This window comes from Pleurodeles waltl, chromosome 3_1 (genome assembly GCF_031143425.1).
Source record: "Pleurodeles waltl isolate 20211129_DDA chromosome 3_1, aPleWal1.hap1.20221129, whole genome shotgun sequence".
Classification (NCBI taxonomy): Eukaryota; Metazoa; Chordata; class Amphibia; order Caudata; family Salamandridae; genus Pleurodeles; species Pleurodeles waltl.
This window is the reverse complement of record NC_090440.1, coordinates 289,620,406-289,642,019: the sequence shown is the minus strand read 5'-3', so window position 1 is coordinate 289,642,019 and position 21,614 is coordinate 289,620,406. Positions and strand designations below refer to the sequence as shown.

At 45.9% G+C, this 21,614-nt stretch overlaps 1 protein-coding gene across 1 annotated transcript in view; it reads right to left on the bottom strand.

Moving 5' to 3' along the window:
• NEDD4 (NEDD4 E3 ubiquitin protein ligase) overlaps positions 1 to 21,614 on the bottom strand; it is a 1,239,834-nt gene that overhangs the window by 269,897 nt on the left and 948,323 nt on the right. Inside the window, exon 20 of the mRNA XM_069222425.1 lies at positions 1,026 to 1,147. Within this exon, the coding sequence (XP_069078526.1) occupies positions 1,026 to 1,147 (122 nt within the window). The remainder of the gene's footprint in view (positions 1 to 1,025; positions 1,148 to 21,614) is intronic.

The window sequence follows — 21,614 nt, the reverse complement described above, 5'->3', positions numbered from 1 at the left end:
TTCAGAAGTCATGTGTACAACTGCAGACTGAGCATGTATAGGTGATTCAACTTGCCCTGCTGAGAAATGAAACATTTAATCAACTGCAACCTGACAATGGTAAGGAGGTGAGCAGTTAAGTATCTCTGGATTTGTCCATCTGCCCTCCACTTTAAGAGATCACCTTTCTTGCTCTCTGGTGGGAAGCCAAGGCTGTTGCCAGTTCCGATGGGGATACTGTTGAGATCTGGAAACCGGTTGCAGCATAGAATTTTTGATTAAAATGCAATGAAGATGCCTCCCTCCCTCTGACACAAGAGGTGCTGGTGTAAAATGAAAGAGTGACATACCATGAAGAGGATAGATGTTAATGTGTAGAAGCAGCTCTCGTCCATATTAAAGCAAAAATCTACCTGGAGGGCCCAGATCACAGATCAAGCGTTATCTGGATAACAGAAAAGGAGCCAGCGGAGCATCTATCTCTTTCTAATAGAAAAGATCACTGAATTGAATAATCACAACAGGAGAGAAAAACAAAATTCCCTCTGCCTGCTTGTGTTTAACAGTGCCTACGAGCACCCTGCCAGCGCAGTGGGACAACTTTGCTAAATCACTTTCAGAGGGATGTGGTGTCATCCCCATGGGCTAAACAAGGGATGGGAGGTGACCAACAACCCAGTTGGAGGAAATGTATGGTTCTGGTTCCCTAATCATGGCAAAAACTACATCCTTGAGAAGATCGCCAGTGATGACTTCAGGTCCATAGTGATCTTGATGTACACAACCAATCTTTTGGTGCTAAGAAGCTTTTAAATGAACAACAGAATAGTATGCTTACCAGGAAATAATTTTACCTAAGTTTTCTATTCAATACTTTATGCACGGATGAGGAAACAAGTGTTACACCAGGGGCTTTCCAATATGCACATTTGCACACATGACATCTGAAGTTCATTTCTATAATTGTTTGGGAAAATAACCCTAAGTTTGTTCATTCACCCACGTTCTTTGAAAGTACAGCCCTTAAAAAAATTATTACCACCTACCATCTAACAGTTTTCCATGGTAAACTGCCATCCCAGCAACACGACCAATGAATTTGAAATAAGAAAGATGATCTTCATTGCAAAGTCCAGAGTTGGGATTGATTTGCAAAGTATAGTTATCCCTAAGGATAAATAAATAAATTAGATGTAGGCTACATAATAGGAACAATGCCCATTGCATAAACAAAGAAAATACAGACAAAAATGATCTACATATGTTGCAGAATGTTTTTTCCTACCAAATGGAAAAATAGGATACTGTTAATATGCACACTAAGATGTTAATGCAGATTACCACTCTTTGAATTACATCCCTTTGACGGCTGCTAGAGAACGGTAGGCAAAAGTACTTTGGGTACCTCTTTAAAGAACAAGTTACCAGTGGTGGCTCATTCGCTATGGCAGAGGAGTGTCGCCCTATTCCAGCAGCTGCAAAACTTTAAAAATAAAACAATAATAAACCACGTTTATTATTGTTTTATTTTTAGAGGGGTGGTCCATGGGGGGGATGACAGCCCGCCTGGGCTAGCCAAACACACATACGCACTGTGCTCTGTCCAACCCAGCACTGTGTTGCCGGGTTGGAGACAGCAGGCACAGGATCCCAGTTTGCCTGGGAGCGCCCAACCAGAGCGCCAGGCCAATTCCAATGCTGCTTTCATGCAACGTTAGGACTGGCCGCAGAGCAGGCTGGAAGCCTTTGCCTGCAGTAACAGAGGAAAGAGAAGCGGTGCACAGCAGGCAAGTTTGTATTTAAAAAAATATATATATATGCTTATATTGTGTGTCCCCATCTGCCGCAGCTCCGCCCCTTCACCACGCAGCGAGCCACAACTGTACGTTACTTACGTCTGTTAACGCCTTATCTGGTAGAGACATATTCTGTTTGCAGACTCCTTACCTTCTAATTTCCCCCAAAAGTCAGTCTGGATCCGGAGGTTTTCTTGTACAGTACCCCTGGCTCTGTCTTCGTCGTCATGTGCGCCAGATATCACGTCACAGAACCTATATAGGTACCACCCCGGCATGCTGACTTCAGTTTCTTTTCACGACTTTCCACACCAGGAGCGCTGAGCAATGAAGAACACTGACCACTGGTGCGTCAAAACTAGGGCCCTGAAAGGGACGTCTCTGGCCCTAGAAATCAGATCATAGAGCGGGAGAATGGGTAAGTCGGTAGGAAATCTGCAACCAGAATATGTCTCTCTCAGATAAGGCGATAACGAAGATTAAGGAACTAGTTCATCTGATAGAGGCGTCTAGTTGCAGATTTGTTACCTTACAATAGATACTCAAGCAATAACATTCCCGGAGGAGGGTCTGCAAACCATTATCACACTAGAAAATCCTGCAGAACCGAATAGCCAAATTACACATCACTTCTGACTTGACTGTCCAGGCAGCGGTGTTTGCTGAACGAGTGCAGGGGTGCCCATCTTGCTTCCTGACAGATGTACAAGACTGGAACTCTGAATGCTAAAGCACTGGTTGCAGCTGTTGCGATGGCAGAGTGAGTGCACAAACCCTCCGGGGGTTGCTTTTTAGCTAATGCGTAGCCAAGTTTAATGCAGAAAACGACCCATCTACAGATGGTTCTCTGCTGCACTTCCCAACCTTTCTTCGCACCCACATTCCCAACTAAGAGTTGATCATCCACCCAAAACTCTTTGGTACGATGAAGGTAGAACAGCAACGCTCTTTTTGGGTCCAGGCGATGGAGTCACTCCGCTTCCTTAGAAGGATGTGGGGGTGCATAAAAAGCAGGCAAGGTGATGGGTTGGCTTACATGGAAGGGCGTAACTACTTTCAGAAAAAAGGAGGACCATGTGCGAAGCACCATTTTGTCAAGATAGATGAGAAGGTAGGGCGGCTTAGATGACAAGGCCTGCAGCTCGTACACCCTGTGGACAGATGTAATGGCCACAAGGAAGGCTGTTTTTAACGTCAGATGCCTGAGAGGGCAATAGTGAAGTGGCTCACAAGGAGCACACGAGGAATATTAGAACCAAATTCAAATCCCACTGGGGCATAATGAATGGAGAAGGGGCAAACATGTGAGTAAGACCCTTAAGAAACCTTCTTACTATAGGAGACTTAAAAAAGAGAGTTAGTCAGGTAATCTCAGAAATGCAGAGAAATAACTTTTAAAGGTGCCCAAAGCAGAGCCCTGTTGGGCCAAAAAAAGTATAAACAAGAGGACCTCAGAAAGAGGGGCAAAAAGGGGGTCAATAGACTTGTCTGTGTACATGCCACAACTTTTTTCCAACGACAGGCATATACCGTTTTGGTGAAGGGATGCATGGTTGCCAAGACAACATAACAATCTTCAGGCAGGTCAAAAGCTGTCAACTACCACTGCTCAAGCTCCACGCAAGAAGGCGGAGACTGGACAGGTTCGGGTGGAGAACCTTCCCCTGCCGCTGCGACAGAAGATCCTCCTGAAGTGGCAGTCTGATTGGAGGATTGATGGGCATGCTGAATAGCTCGGGATAACAGACTCTTCTTATCCAGTCCGGGGCCTTAATGTTCACTTGGGCCCAGCTGTTCTTGATCTACCTGAAAAACTCTGGGCAGAAGTGGTATGGGCAGAAAGGCAAACAAGAGCCCTGAGCTCCACTTGAGAAAGGTGTACAGTGAGCTTGAGCTCCACTCAAGACGAGAAGCTCCACCAATCGAGTGCTGCCTTGGAAACACCAACGTGCAAAACTGCTGACATTGCGCATTCTCTGTGAAGGGGAACATACCTAACCAAGGCTCTCCCCACTGCTGAAAGAGACCTTGCACTACCTCCAGAAGGAGATGCCATTCATGGTCGATCAGGCATTGTCAGCTGAGTTTGTTAGCTTTGGCTTTCAGAGAGCCCGCCAGGTATTGAACATTTGGAGAAATGACCTTATGTTCCATCCATGTCCAAGGGTGCAGAGCCTCCTGACAGAGGCCATGACCCCACCCCGCCCTGCTTGTTGCAGTACCACATGGCAGTGGTTTTGTCCGTGAACACCTGCACTACTTTCACTTTCAGAGAGGAAAGGAATGCTTTCAATACCAGTCTGATCGCCCTGAGCTCCAGAAGCTTTATGGAGTGCACGGACTACGTCGGAGACAAGACGCATCTGATCTCCGCCTCTACCATGTGGCTGCCCCATCCCAGGATTGACGCATCTGTTACTACTGTCAGATCTGGTTGGGGAAGGGAGAGGGATCTGCCTCCGACCCAATCAAGGTTCTAGAGCCACAACTGCAGATCACGCGCAGTTCCCTCAGAGATCTGGACCATGTATGAGAGATTCCCCTGATGCTGCACCCACTGGAACTTCAGGTCCCAACGTACAGCTCCCATATGCCATCTGGCATGAGTCACCAGCCGGTGACCCTGCAGCCTCTGAATCATTCTCACCGAAATCCAGGACTGAAACATTGGAATCATAGCTGGATTAGCCTGGACTCAACACTCGGAAAGATAAGCTTGAAACTGAACCATGTCCAGAACAGGTCAGATGATGGGAAGCGTCTGGGAGGGGGTCAGACATGACTTCAGCAAGTTTATAGTGAACCCCAGCAAATGTAGGTGGTCCGCCATAGTCTGGAGGTAGGAGACGACAGCCTGGGGTGAGCCTGTCTTCAACAGCCAGTTTTCAAGGTAGGATCAACAAGGTGGTTCGCAGTTACCATTGTGACGCTGTACATAGGTAGTGACCTCTGTACAGTGCACGTGTGTAATGGTGTCCCCGCACTCACAAAGTCCGGGGAATTTGCCCTGAACGATGTGGGGGCACCTTGGCTAGTGCCAGGGTGCCCACACACTAAGTAACTTTGCACCCAACCTTCACCAGGTGAAGGTTAGACATATAGGTGACATATAAGTTACTTAAGTGCAGTGGTAAATGGCCGTGAAATAACGTGGACGTTATTTCACGCAGGCTGCAGTGGCAGGCCTGTGTAAGAATTGTCAGAGCTCCCTATGGGTGGCAAAAGAAATGCTGCACCCCATAGGGATCTCCTGGAACCCCAATACCCTGGGTACCTCAGTACCATATACTAGGGAATTATATGGGTGTACCAGTATGCCAATGTGAATTGGTAAATTTAGTCACTAGCCTGTTAGTGACAAATTTGGAAAGCAGAGAGAGTATAACCACTGAGGTTCTGGTTAGCAGAGCCTCAGTGAAACAGTTAGGCATCACACAGGGAACACATACAGGGCACATACGTATGAGCACTGGAGCCCTGCCTGGCAGGGTCCCAGTGACACATAGACTAAAACAACATATATACAGTGAAACATGGGGGTAACATGCCACGCAAGATGGTACTTTCCTACACCAGCCTCCTACACTCAGGAGATCTTCAAATGCCAAAAAGCCCATCATCCAGCACTCTGCAACTCGAAGATCAGCACCTGACCTGCAACTCCTGCAACGTGGGACTTCTGTACTGATGTAATGGAGAGGCCTCCTTGTGACTCCCTGTGTCCATCGCCTGTTGGACACTCATGGGGGCACCAGCGACTTCTTCCGGCCTTCCTGCGTGCTGATGGCCAGCCCTGACTCCCCCTCAAGGGTAGAGACTCCTGGACCTTGCTGGTCCCCAAAACTTTGCAAACACTTCTGCAGCTCCTGCTTGCGTTTGCCAGTGCTTGTTGATGACCTAGTTGGTCGTTGATCCTCCTGCAATCTGGCGACTGTCGAAGGACAGCTCGTAGGTGACTCCTGGGATCTTCTGCAGCTCTTGGACCCCGCAGCTGGACTTCTTCCACCGACTTGCATTGCAACCTGCACCTCCTGGGCACCTCCAAGGGTGCTGGACTCTTTACCCTTCCTTTTCAGCTTCTTCACGTCCGAAATCCATCCCTGGGTTCCACCGGTCTGGTGCACGGGTCATGACAGGAGCTGGACAATCTGAGGCATTCACTTACTTCGGAAAGTCCCTTCTCCCCTCCTTCATCCGGGTCCCTTGTGAAGGTACTCCTGTCTCCTGGGTACCCTGGGGTGGGGGCACTCTCCAACCTTCCTCTTGTCTGCTGGTATCCTCAGGGTCCACTGGGTCGGGACCTGAATCCTCCGAACTCCAACCACAACTCTCTATGTTAGCCTATGGGACAACTGGGTGGGTAAATACTTTGCACCTGGTCGTGGGGACACTTATCATACTTACCTCTGGTGTTTTCATCGACCCCCAGCCCCTAGCTAACTACCACAATTACCTTGGTTGGGTTCACTATTTCTCATTCTACTTTCTTAGTATATAGTTGGGCCCTCCCATGGGGCTCTTTATATTTTATGGTATTTCTGCTGGTTATTTTGTGAATATATTGTGTGTAGATATTTCCAAAGAGAGATCTACCAATGCTAGTTTAGTAGTAGCGCTGTAATTAAGTATCCCTTATTTTTACACGTGTGTGGTTCTTTCTAGTAAATGAGTTCCAGTCTGACTACTGTGGTACTGCAAGTGGTTTACATTCCTCCTGGATAAGCTGCTCACCTCAGCTACCCATAGAGAGCATGTGCTAGCCCTAAAGAGCTTTTGCTATTTTGACAACTATTCACTATCACTAAGGGCTGCCTACACTTAGTAGAGAGTGCTGCATCATAGGTGTACACCATAAACTGTGCCGGGCCCCCGACATTGGCGGTGCAGCGGTGGGATAAGACGCTTGCATTGCTTTATCGCTTGATAAGCAGTGACTTTTCATAGGAAAGATCACTACTAACTATTGGTTACACCTTACAATAGTAACTTCAGAGACAGGGTAGTTAGCGGTCTAGCATAACCATTTCCCCAAGCCTTTTAAAAGGTTAGAAACTTACACTAGGTAAGTGCATCACATGCACTACTCTACCACCATGTCTTTAGTTGAGGGAGCTGACCAGACTCCGGAGTCTAGGTATGGAGGACTTACGTTCAAGGAGCACAGGGCCCTGTTTACAGCTAGGAAACTCAAGACAGGTAGTAACCCTAACAAATCTATTCTCTTAGATTTACTTATTCAGGATAACATATAGAATACTGATAGGAAGATAGAATTAGGAAGGGGGTCCCCCCCAGCACTGGAAAATGAGGTACCAGGTACTTCCTATGACCTCACTGGGCATAACCATGAGGATTCTGGGGGAGAACCTTGAGCCTGCAGGGAGCTGTGATGGTAGCACAAGGGAGGGTTGTAGTAGTAGGCCCCCTTTTCCTCGCCCTTGGCTGGTCAAAAGGGTATCCAGGAGGAGTGCATCCTCCTCATCCTCAGCTTCACTTGCCTCAGCATCTGCTGTTGGCACCACACACTCTAGCTCAGACCAATGCCCTCCTGGGAATCTTTTCTAGGGTGGGCTTTCCTAAGAAGGTTGTATCCGACAGAGGTGCAGACTTCATGTCTGGATAACTCAAAGTAATGTTGGAGGAATGAGGATAAACCTATAAATTCACCACTCCTTATCTTCCACAAGGAAGTGGGTTAGTTGAGAGATTCAACAAAACCCTAAAAGGTATGATTATGGGACTCTCAGTCAATCTAGGGAGAAGATGGGATGACTATTACCTTGCCTTCTTTTTGCCTGCAGACAGGTTCCACAGAAGGGAGTGGGTTACAGTCCATTTGAACTTCTGTTTGAACATTCAGTTAGGGGTCCTCTTGCTCTTGTGAAGGAGGACTGGGGGCAATCTCTCGAGACCCCTAAAAAGACATAGTTGACTATGTACTAGGCCTTCACTTTTGCACGGCAGAGTACATGAAGAAGGCTTCCAAACAACTTAAGGCAAGCCAAGAGCTTTAAAAGCAGTGGCATGACCAAAAGGCTGTTTTGACTGTTTACCAGCCAGGACAAAGTGTGGGTCTTAGAGCCTGCGGCCACAAGAGCATCCAAGACAAATTGAGTGGCCCCCAGAAAATAGAAGAACAGAAAGGTGAGGTCACCTATTTGGTTGACCTTGTCCAAGAAGCCTCCAAAAGGGTGCTTCATGTAAACCGCCTTAAGCCTTATTATGACAGGGCTGACATGAGCTTGCCACTGTTGAAGGGCAGGAACTAGAGAGTGACCCTCTTCCTGACCTTTTCTCCGACAACTCTGTTGATGGTTCAGTGGATGGGGTAGTCTTTGCAGGCTGCCTTTCTGAACAACAACAAGCTGACTGCAGACACATTCTCAGTCGGTTTTCTGAACTCTTTTCTCTGACCCCTAGTCAGACCACCTGGCGTGTCCATGATGTGGACACAGGTGATAGTCTGCCTGTAAAAAGTAAAATCTACAGGCAGCCTGACCATTTCAGAGATTGCATCCGGGCAGAAGTCCAAACAATGCTGGATTTGGGGGTAATGGAGTCTTCAGGTAGCCCATGGGCTAGCCCAGTAGTCCTTGTGCCAAAACCTCACTCCCAGGGTGGAAAGAGAGAAATTGGGTTTTGTGTAGACTACAGAGGACTCAATGCAGTCACTAAGACTTATACCCATCCAATTCCTAGGGCAGATGAGCTGATTGATACTCTGGCTTCAGACAAGTACCTCAGCACTGGTGACCTGCCAGCAGGCTATTGGCAGATCAAGCTAACTGATGCTGCCAAGCCTAAAACAGCATTTTCCAGTCCTGGTGGGCATTGACATTTCACAGTGATGCCCTTGTGTCTGACAAATGCACCTACCACATTCCAGAGGTTGGTGAATCAAGTTCTGGCAGGCCTGGAAGACTCAGTGCAGCATATCTAGATGATATTGCGGTCTTTAGCTCCACCTGGCAGGACCACCCGATCCACCTCAGAAGTGTACTTGAGGCCTTGAAAAAAGCAGGCCTCACTATCAGGGCTACAAAATGCCAGACAAGGCAGAGAAAAGTGGTTTACTTGGGCCACCTAGTAGGTGGAGGCCAAGTTAAACCTACAGAGCAAAATTCAAACCATCATTGATTGGGTTGTTTTAACTACCCAGGTCAGAGCTTTTCTGGACCTGACTGGGGACTACAGGGGGTTTGTAACAGGGCATGGCTCCAATGTAGCCCATTTAAATGATCTTAGTTCTAAAAAGATGACTAAAAAGGTACAGTGGACAGTTAGCTGTCAAGAAGCCTTTGTTACCCTGAAAAAGGCTATGTGTTCAGCTCCAATTCTCAAAAGCCCAGACTATTCCAAACAATCAATTGTCCAGACTGATGCTTCTGAAATAGGAATAGGAGCAATGCTTTCACAAGTAAATGAAGAGGACCAATATCCACCTGTGGCTTTTATCCGTATACGGTTGACTCCCAGAGAAAAGCGTTGGTCAGTCACTGAGAGGGAGTCCTTTGCTGTGGTCTGGGCCTTGAAGAAGTTGATGCCATACCTGTTTGGCACTCACTTCATTGTTGAAACAGACCACAATCTCCTCCTCTGGCTTAAACAGATGAAAGGTGAGAACCCCAAAGTTTTGAGGTGGCCCATTTCACTAAAGGGGATGGACTTTTCAGTGGAACACAGACCTGGAAGTAACCATGCCAATGCAAATGGAGTCGCCAGATATTTCCACTTAGATAATGAAGACTCAACTGGGCAAGGTTGGTCTCATTAGCTTTCGTGTGGGAGTGGGTTATGTAGGAAAGTGCCATCTTTCTACCATAGTTACCCCCCCCACACTTTTTGCCTGATGTCACTGTGCTTAGACTGTAGTTCACTGGGATCCTGCTAATCTGGACCCCAGAGACTGTGCTCTTTCCTGTAAATGTGATTGCTGGCAAATCTTTTACATCCACAATTGGCATACTGGTGCACCCATCTAAGTCCCTAGTAAATGTTACTTAGGTTCCAGGGCATTGGTACACCAGGGGTCTCACATGGGCTGCAGCATATATTGTGCCACACATGGGAGCCCATGCAAACTGTGTCTGTAGGCCTGCCATTGTGGTATGAAATCCATGAGTGAACAAGCTACGCTATACATTTCAGTCAACCAGACAAAATTCCCAGTTCTGCAAGATTTCTTTTGTGTAAATCACTACGGTTTACCCTACAAAAATAATTGTTGAAATCAAAATAATGTAAAATTTTAAAAAATGCAATCTGTAACTTTTTTCTCCCCTATGGCCGATTTTCAAAAGTAAGATACTGTTACATCTGTTTGTCTATTCTGGTCACAGGGATATAGGAAGTTTATTGGCTGTTCAAAAACTGATCTGCATTTAGATATGATAAAATCTAATGAATGACAAAAAGTTATGAAGGAATCCTATTCATTTTTTAAAAGTGTGCAAGATGAAAAAGTTACTTATCTTCAGTAACTATCTTGCTGTTGGACAGGATCTACCTGCACATTCCTCACCTTTTAAAGACCTAAGGTGTCAGACTGTATCTAGAAACATTTCAATAAGTCTGTGTCCCAGAAGGGGGAGCTGCCTCAATCTTGGTTGCAGAAACGCTACAGTGACATTACTGGAGCTAAAATGCATCCCCACTGGCACCCTGACATCAGTCTACCATCAATTTTTTTCGTCCCTTTGAGGCAAACAGTACGAGATCAACTTTTTACCACCAAGGTGCAGTGCAAAACACGGAACTTGGAACCTTAATCACTTCAATAGGAAACCAGTCTTCAAGAATTGGAGAGGGCAGGCTCAAAATGAGGAATCCGAATCTACACAGAATATCTCCCTGAAAGATTGTTACCAATGGTAAGTAACTTTTTCTTCTGATGGATAATTCTAATTCTAGAATCCTCACCTTTTGAATATGTGCCCAATAAATACCCAACAAGGAGGATGGGCCTGAAGGAATGGTTAAACCAAGAAGATTGAGGACTGAACTAGCTAAAATGTCCTTCTCTCCGAAACTCCAAATGAAAACAATTGTATTGTACAACAATGTGAAGGGAAGCTCAAGTCGCTGCTTTGCAGATCTCTGTCACAGGGGCTCCGCCTGCCAGAGATGAAATTAAGGACTTTGCCCTGATGGAATGAACTTTGATGCCCTCCGGAAGTTCTTTGCATACCACGCATATTATATCTTAATGAACATGAAGATCCACTTGCACAGCATCCTCTTTTAGACGATTCTGACATTCATCTTGCCCTAGTAGCTGATGAAAGGCAAGTCATCAAGATGGAAATCTTTAATATGGTCAATATAAAAACTGATTGCACTCTTAGGATCTAGTCTGTGGAGCTGCTTTTCCGACTCGGTGGGATGTGGCGGCAGGAAGAAGGTAGGTAAGGTGATGGACTGCCAAAGTGACAAGGTGTGACCACCTTTGGCAGGAAAGCAATGGTGGCCCCCAGGGTGAGCTTGTTGGAAAAAAGACGTTAAGAGAGGCTTGGCACTAGCTGAGGTAACAGCAATTAAAAAAACTATTTTAATAGTAAGAAATCTCAACTGGCAACTGTGTAAGGGTTCGAAGGGTGAAAACATTAAAAAGGATCACATTAAGATCCAATTGAGGCATAAGGAATTGGGAAGGGGGAATATATTGGTGAAATGCTTCAGAAACGTCATTACTATAGTTATCATGAATAAGGCAGCCTACTTGGGAAGACAGAATGAGTGGCTGACAAAGCAGGTAACTAGCCTTTTGCCATACCCACTACCCAACCCTTCTGAAACAATGACAGAGAAACAGCAAGCTATCTCATAAGGGGGAGGGGTTCTATGTAATTGTATGAACTCCACTTGACAAACCTTCTCCACCTCCAAGAGTATACCCTTTTGGTGGAATGTCTGGGCACTTGAAATAACATTCACCACTTCATGAGGAAGATGAAAAGCATTCAGGTGTCCCGACTCCATCTGTAGGCAAGAAGGTAGAGGCTTTGGACGGTGGGGAGCAGCACCTTCCTCTCTGATTAAGAAAGAATGTCTACCCTGTGAGGAAGATGGTGCAGGAACACAGAGAAAGGTGCGCTAGGTCTGCATACTGTATCATTCTCAGCCAGTTCGGGACTATTCATATGACTTAAGCCTGGTCTAGCTGAATCTTCTCAGCAGCCATGGAATCAAGGGAACGAAAGGAAATGTGTAGTGAAGTGAAACGTTTTGCTGCTCGCCATGCTGTGTGCCACGAAAGGAGAAATCTCTTGAACCTCCCTGATGCATACTAATTTGTCTGTAGTCTCATCACAGGGTTTGGCGTTCTAGAGATATGGGTGGTCATAATAAACACAGCGGTCGAAACCGTCGTGTTCATGCTGGCGGTCAAAATACTGACCGTCAGCGTCCCCCGATCCCTGCTAACCCACAGGAATGCCTGGCCGGGACAATGCCTCTGTGTGGCGGGTGCAGCTGCACCTGTTGCGCAGATCACTGCCGGAAATCGGGCAGTGACCTGCGCGATGGGGCACTGCACGGGGGCCCCTGCACTGCCCATGCCAACTGCATGGGCAGTGCAGGGGCCCCCAGGGGTGCCCTGATGCACCCCTTCCGCCAGCCTTTCCCTGGCAGGTAAACCCACCAGGGAAAGGCTGGAGTCTGAGGAATCATTATTCGAGGGGCCGCACCGCTGCCCTTTCGGATAATGATTCCGACCGACGCCAGGCTGCCTGACGGATGCAGCCTGGCGGTGAGTGAGGGCTGCCGATGGCGGCCCTCAAGGTGTTCTTTATGTGGCGGTGTGGACGGCCATGTCGGCTGGCGGGTTTTCCCAGGCCACACCGCCAACTTCATAATGACCACCATAGTCTTTGCTCTACTATCCCTGAATCTCTTGGAGACCAAATCTGCCTTAGCTCTGAACAGGCGTGAACCATCAAAGAGGAGGACTATCAGGTTTGCTTGAACATCACTGGAGAAATGCAGGCAGGTGTGAAACCGTAAATGTCATGGAAGCAAATATTGCACATGATGCAGAATCAGCAAAGTCCAAACCTGATTGAATCACCCATCTGGCCGCTGTCAGACCATCCCACTTAAGTTCTGAAAAATGTCCCTGCAGGTGTTCTGGTAGATTTGGGATAATCATTTGGGCCATATTCAGCAGGACATGTGAGTAATAGCACAATAAACTGGTGCAATTAGGGTATTAAAGAGCCATACTCCCTGCTGAGAAAGATTTATGTCAAAAGTATTCTACTGTCTTAGACTTCCTGTTGGAGTGGTAGGAAAATCCCAAGGAGAAAACATATAGGAAGAGAATGCTTGTGCACCCAGGCTTTCAGGTGGTAGGAAGTGCTAAGAGGAAAGGCATGCCACCTGGGCTAGTCTATATCTATATCACCTAGTCATTAGTCAACTACAGCAGGGACTGACGTTGGCTTTTCCCGCACCGCTCTGACTGGATCAGTGATGTCATCATTGAAGGGTAGCAACAGCTCTCATGTCTGAGTAGTTGGGTATACAACTTCCATCAAGGTGTCCGATGTTACCTCCACGGATGATACTTTCTGATGGCATGGTGTGGTATGACATGACCTCTGGTGGAAAGAGACCTGCAGGAGAGTGTAATTCACAATCATGGATGGTGTCTAAACCACTGGAATTAGTATTTGGCGTCCATGGAGAGAGATTGGTGTCCTGCATTGATCACGCTAGAGGATCAGAATCCCACTCTAAAGAAAAACGTATGTTCTTCCGCAAGCCTCTGTGCATCAATTCTGGATCTGTACAAAAGGTCTGGTATTTCCATTACTTGTAGAGGTGCTGGAGCCGGTGTTGACGTCAATGGAGTAGGAACTGGCGCGAGTGGTGTCGGTATCATTGCCAGCAAGGGTCCAGCTGGAGCTTGTGGAGACAGGGGATGACCCTGTCTGAACAATCAATACCTGAGATGGGGTTGGTGTCTGCTCCAGAGCCAAAGAAGTCACTGGCATTACTGTTTAAGGCAAAGGAATAGGCGGCACAGACAGAAAGGGAGAAGCCAAAGGCAAAGGAATGGGTGACACAGTCAAAAAGGGAGAAAAAGAAGCCAAGGGAAGTCCAGGCAGCAACATCCAAAAATAGTTCACCCGTAGGACCTGTGGGGCCTCAAGAAGCTCCATAGGTAACCAGTGCCCTTCAGAACACCTCAAACAAGGGGCCAAGGAACAACACAGGGTCTGTCTCCAGAGTAGGAAACTCTGGGCAAGGCTGAGGCCAGTGTGTAGGGCCGCTGGCAGTGATGGGTCTGGAGGTGCCTCCTGTTTTTGGGGTACAAGCACAGGTTCTGGAGTCCTGAGGCATAGGGAAACACATTGTTAACTTACCTTTGAAAGCCTGGCACTGCTCAGGTTTGTGCTGTCACTTCCTGTGTTTGTGTCAGGAGGACTTTAACGGTGGTGACTTTGTCTCCAGGCTAATATCTTGGGCCTGAGACATTAGCCTCCCTCTGTTTGATGGCCCTAGGGTGCATACTCTTGCATGACTAGCATGGCATACTTAGATCCAAGACACGAAAGACATAAATAATGTAGATTCATGATGGACATTTATCCACCATAGTGACCACAGGGTTTGAAGCCTGACACTGCTACAACCTCCAGAACTGTGGCAATGATGCGGGAAAAAAGGAACTGATGTCAGGGTGCCAGTGGAAGCCTTTATGGCTCCAGTGACATCACAGTAGCATCATTTCCAGCCTTGAGGTATATTCAAATGGAGAGGAATCTGAAGATAGAAGTGTCCACCAGAAACTGAGTTTAGGATTAATGCGCTCATACTAACGTGATTCAGAGGACATTTTGCAAAATGTATTCTTTCTTGTACACTGGTTAAATTTGGAAGCCAAAAATGGAGAGAAATTCAATTGATAAGAGAAATGCTCTACTCTTCTGTGTTCCCACATTTCTTCTGATAAAAATAGTACCCCACTTCTGTGGCTGGATCGAGCACCTGCAACAGGAAAAGCTCCATAAAAAAAATAACTAATCTGGCTACGTGAGCGGGTGGGGGGGTAGGGGAGAGAAAGAAATATGCTAGAAAGACTGTTTGGTCTTTACACCTTACATATACCCGGGTGTCTAGTGGGCTTTCTACCCGAGGGTACGGGCAGAAAGACTGCTGGGCAGTTTGAAGGTGTGAGTACGGCCTGATGCCCTCACCCTCCCCCCTTTCATATTTTAGTACAATTCCTATGATATATAGTAGGTTTCCTGACACCTTGGGCAGAATGACTACTGAAGCCTTTTGGAGGTGGGTGCATGGCCTGATGCCAGGATAGGCTGTCTTCAACCCCTTCTTTTTATTTAATTTTATGACTATTTCCCTGGTGCCTAGTGGGCTTTCTGCCCCCCACTCTTTGAGCAGAAAGACTATTGTGGGCCGTTTTAGGGATGGAGGCATGTTCCAATGCCAGTGTGGGCCCCCACACTCCTTTTTTCCAAAAAGGTAGCCCTGGTGTCCAGATGGCTTTCTGCACCACCTATATTTCTTCCACTACATAGGCACCTAGCAAGTTTAATATCTCTCTCTCTCAACATCAAGTTTAGCAAATTTAGCTGTAGAATAGATATTGTCAGCTAGGGTAGCCTCTTTAAAACTGCTCAATGGATAACCTTCTTGGTGGTAAATCAGTGATAAAATGGGAGAACCAATACTATGGGAAATTTCCTGTAACTTCTAAGAATGGCTCTACAGCTTACAAATGGAGGTTTTATGGCTCAATGTTTGCATGTAGCACAGTTTCCTTTCTACAGTAATCAGCTAATTACGCCCTCTGTGAGGAATAAAAATTGAGTTCAGCAGCATTAAGCTAGTATTGCAGCGCCGAAGACGTGCCAAAGGCAAACCCGTCTGCACCCGTCCGCACCCTGACGTGCCCGGAGCCCAGGGATGCTGCCCCTTTTAGGCTAACGTATTCCTCCTTATAAATGCAGATGCTCAGAGGCACTCAAATATGCCCTACATCTGTAAACACCCTTTATCCTTATGCCTGCTCCTCCTGTCCTAGCTGCTCCTGGACGTCCACTGCCATCCCATTCGCCAATATCCCCTCTCACCAATCGGGAAAAGTGCTGTTGCTTAATTGCCGCTCCCTACCGGCACACTCTTTACATATTTACACTCTCCTAGATGATCTTTTGCCAGACGCCCTGTTTCTGACGGAAACTTGGCTAAATGAAAAATCTTCAGTTGACATCTGCAAATCTTTACCTTCCATCTATTCTATAGCACACAAAGATAGATTCCTGATGAGAGGTGGCGGCATAGCCATTATCTACAAAAATACTATCAAGTGTGTGACATCGCCACTCGATATCCCAGATTGTGAGAGTATGACTTTCTCTTTATATCTGTTATCCACCTTCACTTTCTCTGGGATACTTCTCTATCGGCCTCCAGGTCCTTGTGCTAGCTTCTTAGAAGCTATACCTGATGTTGCTGCTAGCCTTATTAGCAAGACTCCTAATTTAACCATCCTTGGGGATTTTAATATTCACTTTGACAACTTAAACTGCCCTTTGGTGAAATCGCTATTAGCTTCTCTCACTGCCCTAGATCTAGTTCAATATGCCACTGGTCCTACTCATTTCAAGGGCTATACTTTAGATCTTATATTCAGCAACATTCTTGATCTCTCCATCTCATCTCCTCTGCCCTTACTCTGGACGGATCATTTTCTCTTATCATTCTTTTTTCCCTATGATGCCCCTAGAGATCCGCAACCCAGGTTTACGACTTATGGGCGTAGCTGGTCGAAGTTGGTCCCCAGTGTATGGCACAATGCACTTTGTGCCTCTTCCACAATTAACGACTACTCCTCCCTGAATGCCGTAGACTTATTTGATAGTTGGATTTCTACCTCTTTGAACTCCGTTCTACCTATTAAATCAAGAATAAATAGACCCTCCTATAAGTCCAACCCATGGTTTTCTCCTTCTTTACTTGAATTGAGAAAGAACTGTAAAAAGCTGGGGGGAATCTGGAGGAAAAATTATAGCCCCTCTGCAAAACATGCTTATAGGCATTAGATTTTATCATCAAAATATCAAAGCAGCTCAAACTTCCTACTATACCAATAAAATAGAAAATTCTTCCAACTCTCAGAAATACATTTTTCAAATTTTCAAAGAGCTTACTATAACACCTACACCCCCCTCTTTGATGGAAGCTTCCACGAAACACAGTAACTTATTAGCAGCTTATTTTCAGGATAAGATTACGAAGATATATTGTGGTTTTCTATCTTCCCCTCCTCAGGAGCTTTTAGAAGATCAAGCCACTGATCCCCAACCCATAGGGACTTCGTTAACTACCTTCTCACTTCTTACCGATGATTCTACACTCAAACTACTCTAGCTTTAAATCTGGCTCTCCTCTGGATCCTGCTCCCCCTTCTATTCTTTTGAAGGCTGCAGACATTATTGTCACACCACTTACTAAAATACTTAATAACTCCCTATCTTCAGGCACCCTTTCTCAGTCTCTCAAGCATGCCATTATTAAACCCCTCCTGAAAAAACCAAAACTTGATCCCTCTTCTCTGGAAAACTTTAGACCTCTTGCTCTCCTTCCCATTTTAGCCAAGATCTTGGAGAAACATGTAAACCTGGAACTGACCAGCTACTTTGAGAACCACGAGCTCTCATATCCCTCCCAAATGGGCTTCAGAGCTCAACATAGTACTGAGTCGGCTCTACTCACAGTGACTGAGTCTGCCTGTCAACTCGTAGATCAAGGGGGTCAATTGGCTATCATCCTACTGGATCTCAGTGCAGCATTTGATACAGTAGATCAAACTCGTCTTTGCGACAGACTCTCCAAGATAGGGATAGGAGGTATGGCTTTTTCTTGGCTCTCCTCTTCCTTATAGGAAGATCCTTCCAAGTTTTGGAACGCTCTTTTCTTTCTGACATTTTCCCTCTGATCTGTAGAGTCCCTCAGGGCTATTCCCTGAGCCCAACTCTTTTTAATATCTATTTATCATCTTTGGCCAAAGTGGTTACTCCTCACAATCTCTCAATGGTTACCTATGCTGATGATACCCAGCTAGTGGTATCCCTCTCTAGCAGTGGAGACTCTTCCTCCACTAATCTCTCCCGTTGTATGAAGGATATTGGTAACTGGATGATCCAATCTAAACTTAAATTCAACAATAGTAAATCAGAAGTAGTGATTGTGGGCAACGGTCCTCCTGCTTTTCCCCTGGCACTGTACTCTGAGGCTCTTACTAGTCTGCCTCCTCCAAAGGTGCAGGTTAAAAGCCTCGGTTTCTGGCTTGACCCACGTCTGACTATGGAACTTCAGGCTAAAAAAATCTCCTCTATTTGCTTTCGTCTCATTAGAGCCCTTAGGAAGATTTTTAACCTCCTACCTTTTACGGCTAGAAGAATCCTTATCCAAGCTTTGATTCTTTCCCGCCTTGACTATGGGAACTATCTGTATCTCAGCTCTCCTGAGTACGTGATAAAGAAGCTGCAGATAGTGCAGAATGCGGCAGTCAGACTTCTCACTAATTCTCCTAGGCATCTTTCGGCTAAGCCAGCCCTTGCAGCACTTCATTGGCTTCCCATTAAGCAGTGTATCCATTTCAAAGCCATGTGCATTACTCATAGAGCCCTATATAATAAGGGCCCGTTTTTCTTCAGAAAACTGAGTTCTATCTATGTTCCTTCAAGAAGCCTGAGATCATCCTCTACTCGGCAGATTTACATACCACGTGTCAAGAGATCATGGGGAAGTAACTCTTTTTTTTATCAAGGCTGCCCGTCTTTGGAACACCCTACCCTCCGAACTTCGTCATGAACCATTGAAGCGTCTTTTTAGGAAAGAGTTGAAAACTATCCTTTTCTGCAGTTAACTTGTCTTCTATCTTTCAGTTTTTTTTTTTCTCCAGGAGGGTCACGTACCTTTAGTGCTGGGATGCCCTAGGGTAGCTACGTGCTTTATAAACCCATAAAACTAAACATGCAAGCATGGGGAAATGTTATATCATTTGGGGCCATATGTACGAACACTTTCTCCCATAGACACAGAATGGGAAAAAGCCTTTGCTACATCTGGCCCTTGGTGTCATATTTAAGAAAGCTCCATTGTGATCATGTCATCAAGTGGTGACTGCGTAGCTGGGAATATTTCCTCAACAAAAGAAGTTGGATGTCCTCTCAGCCAACAACAACCGATTAGCCTTCTTTCAATTTCTACTTAGAAGCACCTCCAATTTGATAAAAATCATATAAAGAACATCAGCTGCCTTTTGAAAATTTGGGAATTTTTGTCAAGCACATTTTAGAATATGTCTTCTGTACAGAAAATTACCGGATTACTAAACCACCCCCCAAGTTCCACTTTTCGGTAGAGACTCAGGCTGACTCCCCAAAAGCGTTATTGTCTTAGGCTAGTACACGTTGGGGAGTTCTGATGAAAGTCGATATAAGAAAACTCTTTACAGGCAAATACTAAAATGGTGTTCTGCCTGAAGCATTTCAGATTTTAAAGACTCTGGAAGATTTTTGTAAGAAACATTAGATCTATTCATAAAAAGCTTGCAGCAACCCTCAAAAATGTAAGATGAAGGTGTAGACAGTAGAGGGCTGAGGAGATATCTGTTTTTAGAGGACAAAGTATGCACTACATCCTACCTTGGAAATCAGTTAAGATAACGCTAAGTGTAGAGAACACATTGAAACTAAATGATCGTCCTCAAAAAATTGTTCTAGTGGGACACCTCTTATTTAGCAGACCTTTAACTCTATACAGGTAGGACAATACAATGCAAGGCAAATTCTGTCAGTAAGTAAAACCTGCTTACACAGGTCTGGACCATAATAATGGAAACACAGCAAGCATGTATACTTGGCAGGAAACAGCAATTGTTTGAATTTTAACCCCACATGTGTGGCCAACCCTAAAACCCACAACACAAAAGGCCCCAAATTTAAATATAGAGAAATTTGCAATAGATGTAGCAGGAGTATTTGGACCTGAGCTGGATGGCCACCTGGACAAACCTATCAAATGAAGACATTTCTGAAAACTAGACAGCTTGGTGAGTCGATTGTGGGGGGATTTCCATTAACCGTGGTTTAATCTGTTCATCTTGTGGGCACTCAGTACAGCCACACAAGTGAGGTAGCATTTTTATCAGTGGTGGAATGGTGGGTGGTAGGAATTTTATGGATCCCTGGAGATTCCAGAAGATTACGTCACAGAAATACAAGAAAAACATACAAGTTTAGGCAAAGTTTGAAGTTTGTAGGGCATTGTAAGAAACAATTGTGGGATCCACTTGAGGCACACTATTTTGGACTTCCCTGGTGTCTAGTTTTCTGAAATATCTAGATTTGGTAGATTTCCGAGGATAGCCACCGAACCCTGGCCCAAATACCACAGCTACCACATTCCTGAATCAGGCCATTTTTTGGACAGGAAATGTTGAAGTCTCCACATTACAATTCAAGCCCTTTCCTGTTGGGGCGCTAGGCCCCCTACACACACAAGTGAGGTACCATTTTCATTAGGAGACCTGGTGGAAACCTTGGTGATAGGAAATGCATGGCTCCCCATATATTCTAGAACTTACTGTCATAGAAATGTCAGGAAAATTTGGGTTTTAGACAAAGGGTGAGGTTTTCAAGGACTGCTGGGTACAAAAACCTGGTGAAAGTCAGTAAGACATGCTACCCTGCACACTGCTGCATGTCTCGTTTTTAGAAATGTGCAGGTGTGGTCTGAGCTAGGGCATAAATTCCGCAGTCACCAACATTGCAGAAAATAAATGATCTGTTTATATTGTGGTTTGGGCCTTTCATTGTCACGGTCACTAGGCCCACCCACGCAAGTGAAGTACCATTTTCATCGGGAGACTTGGGGAAATACTGGCTTGTAGGACAATTGTGGCTCCCTGCAGATACCAGAACTTTCCATCATCGAAATGTGAGGAAAATGTGTGTTTGTTTGGCAAAGTCGGAGGTTTTGCAAGGGCTTCTGGGAAGAAAACTGGGGAGAGCCAGCAAATCATGCCCCTGTGGACTCCTCGCATGACTAGTTTTCAGAAATGTGCAGGTCTGGTATTTTTTCTTGAGTGCCGGTTGCACTATGGCCAAAAATCTCCAACTACAAACCTTATGGAAAAAAAAAGCATTGATTCTACACAGTAACATATGATGTCTCCAGGCAGAGTTTTAGGGTGTATTATATAGCAGGCGCTAGGCCTGGCCGAACACATGAGGAGATATGTGGGAACACAGAATTGTAGAACATATTTATAATTAGATTTCTCTGCATTTCTGCATTCCAAATGTAAGCCTTCATATTAGAAAGAAAACATTTTCCGATTGCCCTCTGAATCACATGCTAGTATGAGTACCCATAAACTTAGACATGTACAAATAACTATTGCTCCTGAACTAAAGGGGTCATTATGAACACAGCGGTTTTCACCGCCGTGTTCATGCTGGCGGTCTTTCCAGTGACCGCCAGCTCCCCTGGAACCATGCCGGCTGTATTATAAACATTCGGCTGGGGTGGCCGGGAAAAACATTGTTTCCACCCGCTGGCCCAGCAGAATGCCTGGCCGGGACATTGCCGGCGGCTCCACATGGAGCTGCCGTCAATGCCTCTGTGCGGCGGGTGCAGCTGCAACCGTCGCACAGATCACTGCCCGTACTGCACAGGGTCCCCTGCACTGCCCATGCCAAGTGCCAGTGCAGGGGCCCACAGGGGGGCCCCGGAGCACCCCTTCCGCCAGCCTTTCCCTGGCAGGGAAACCCGCCAGGGAAAGGCTGGTGGAAATGGGATTAT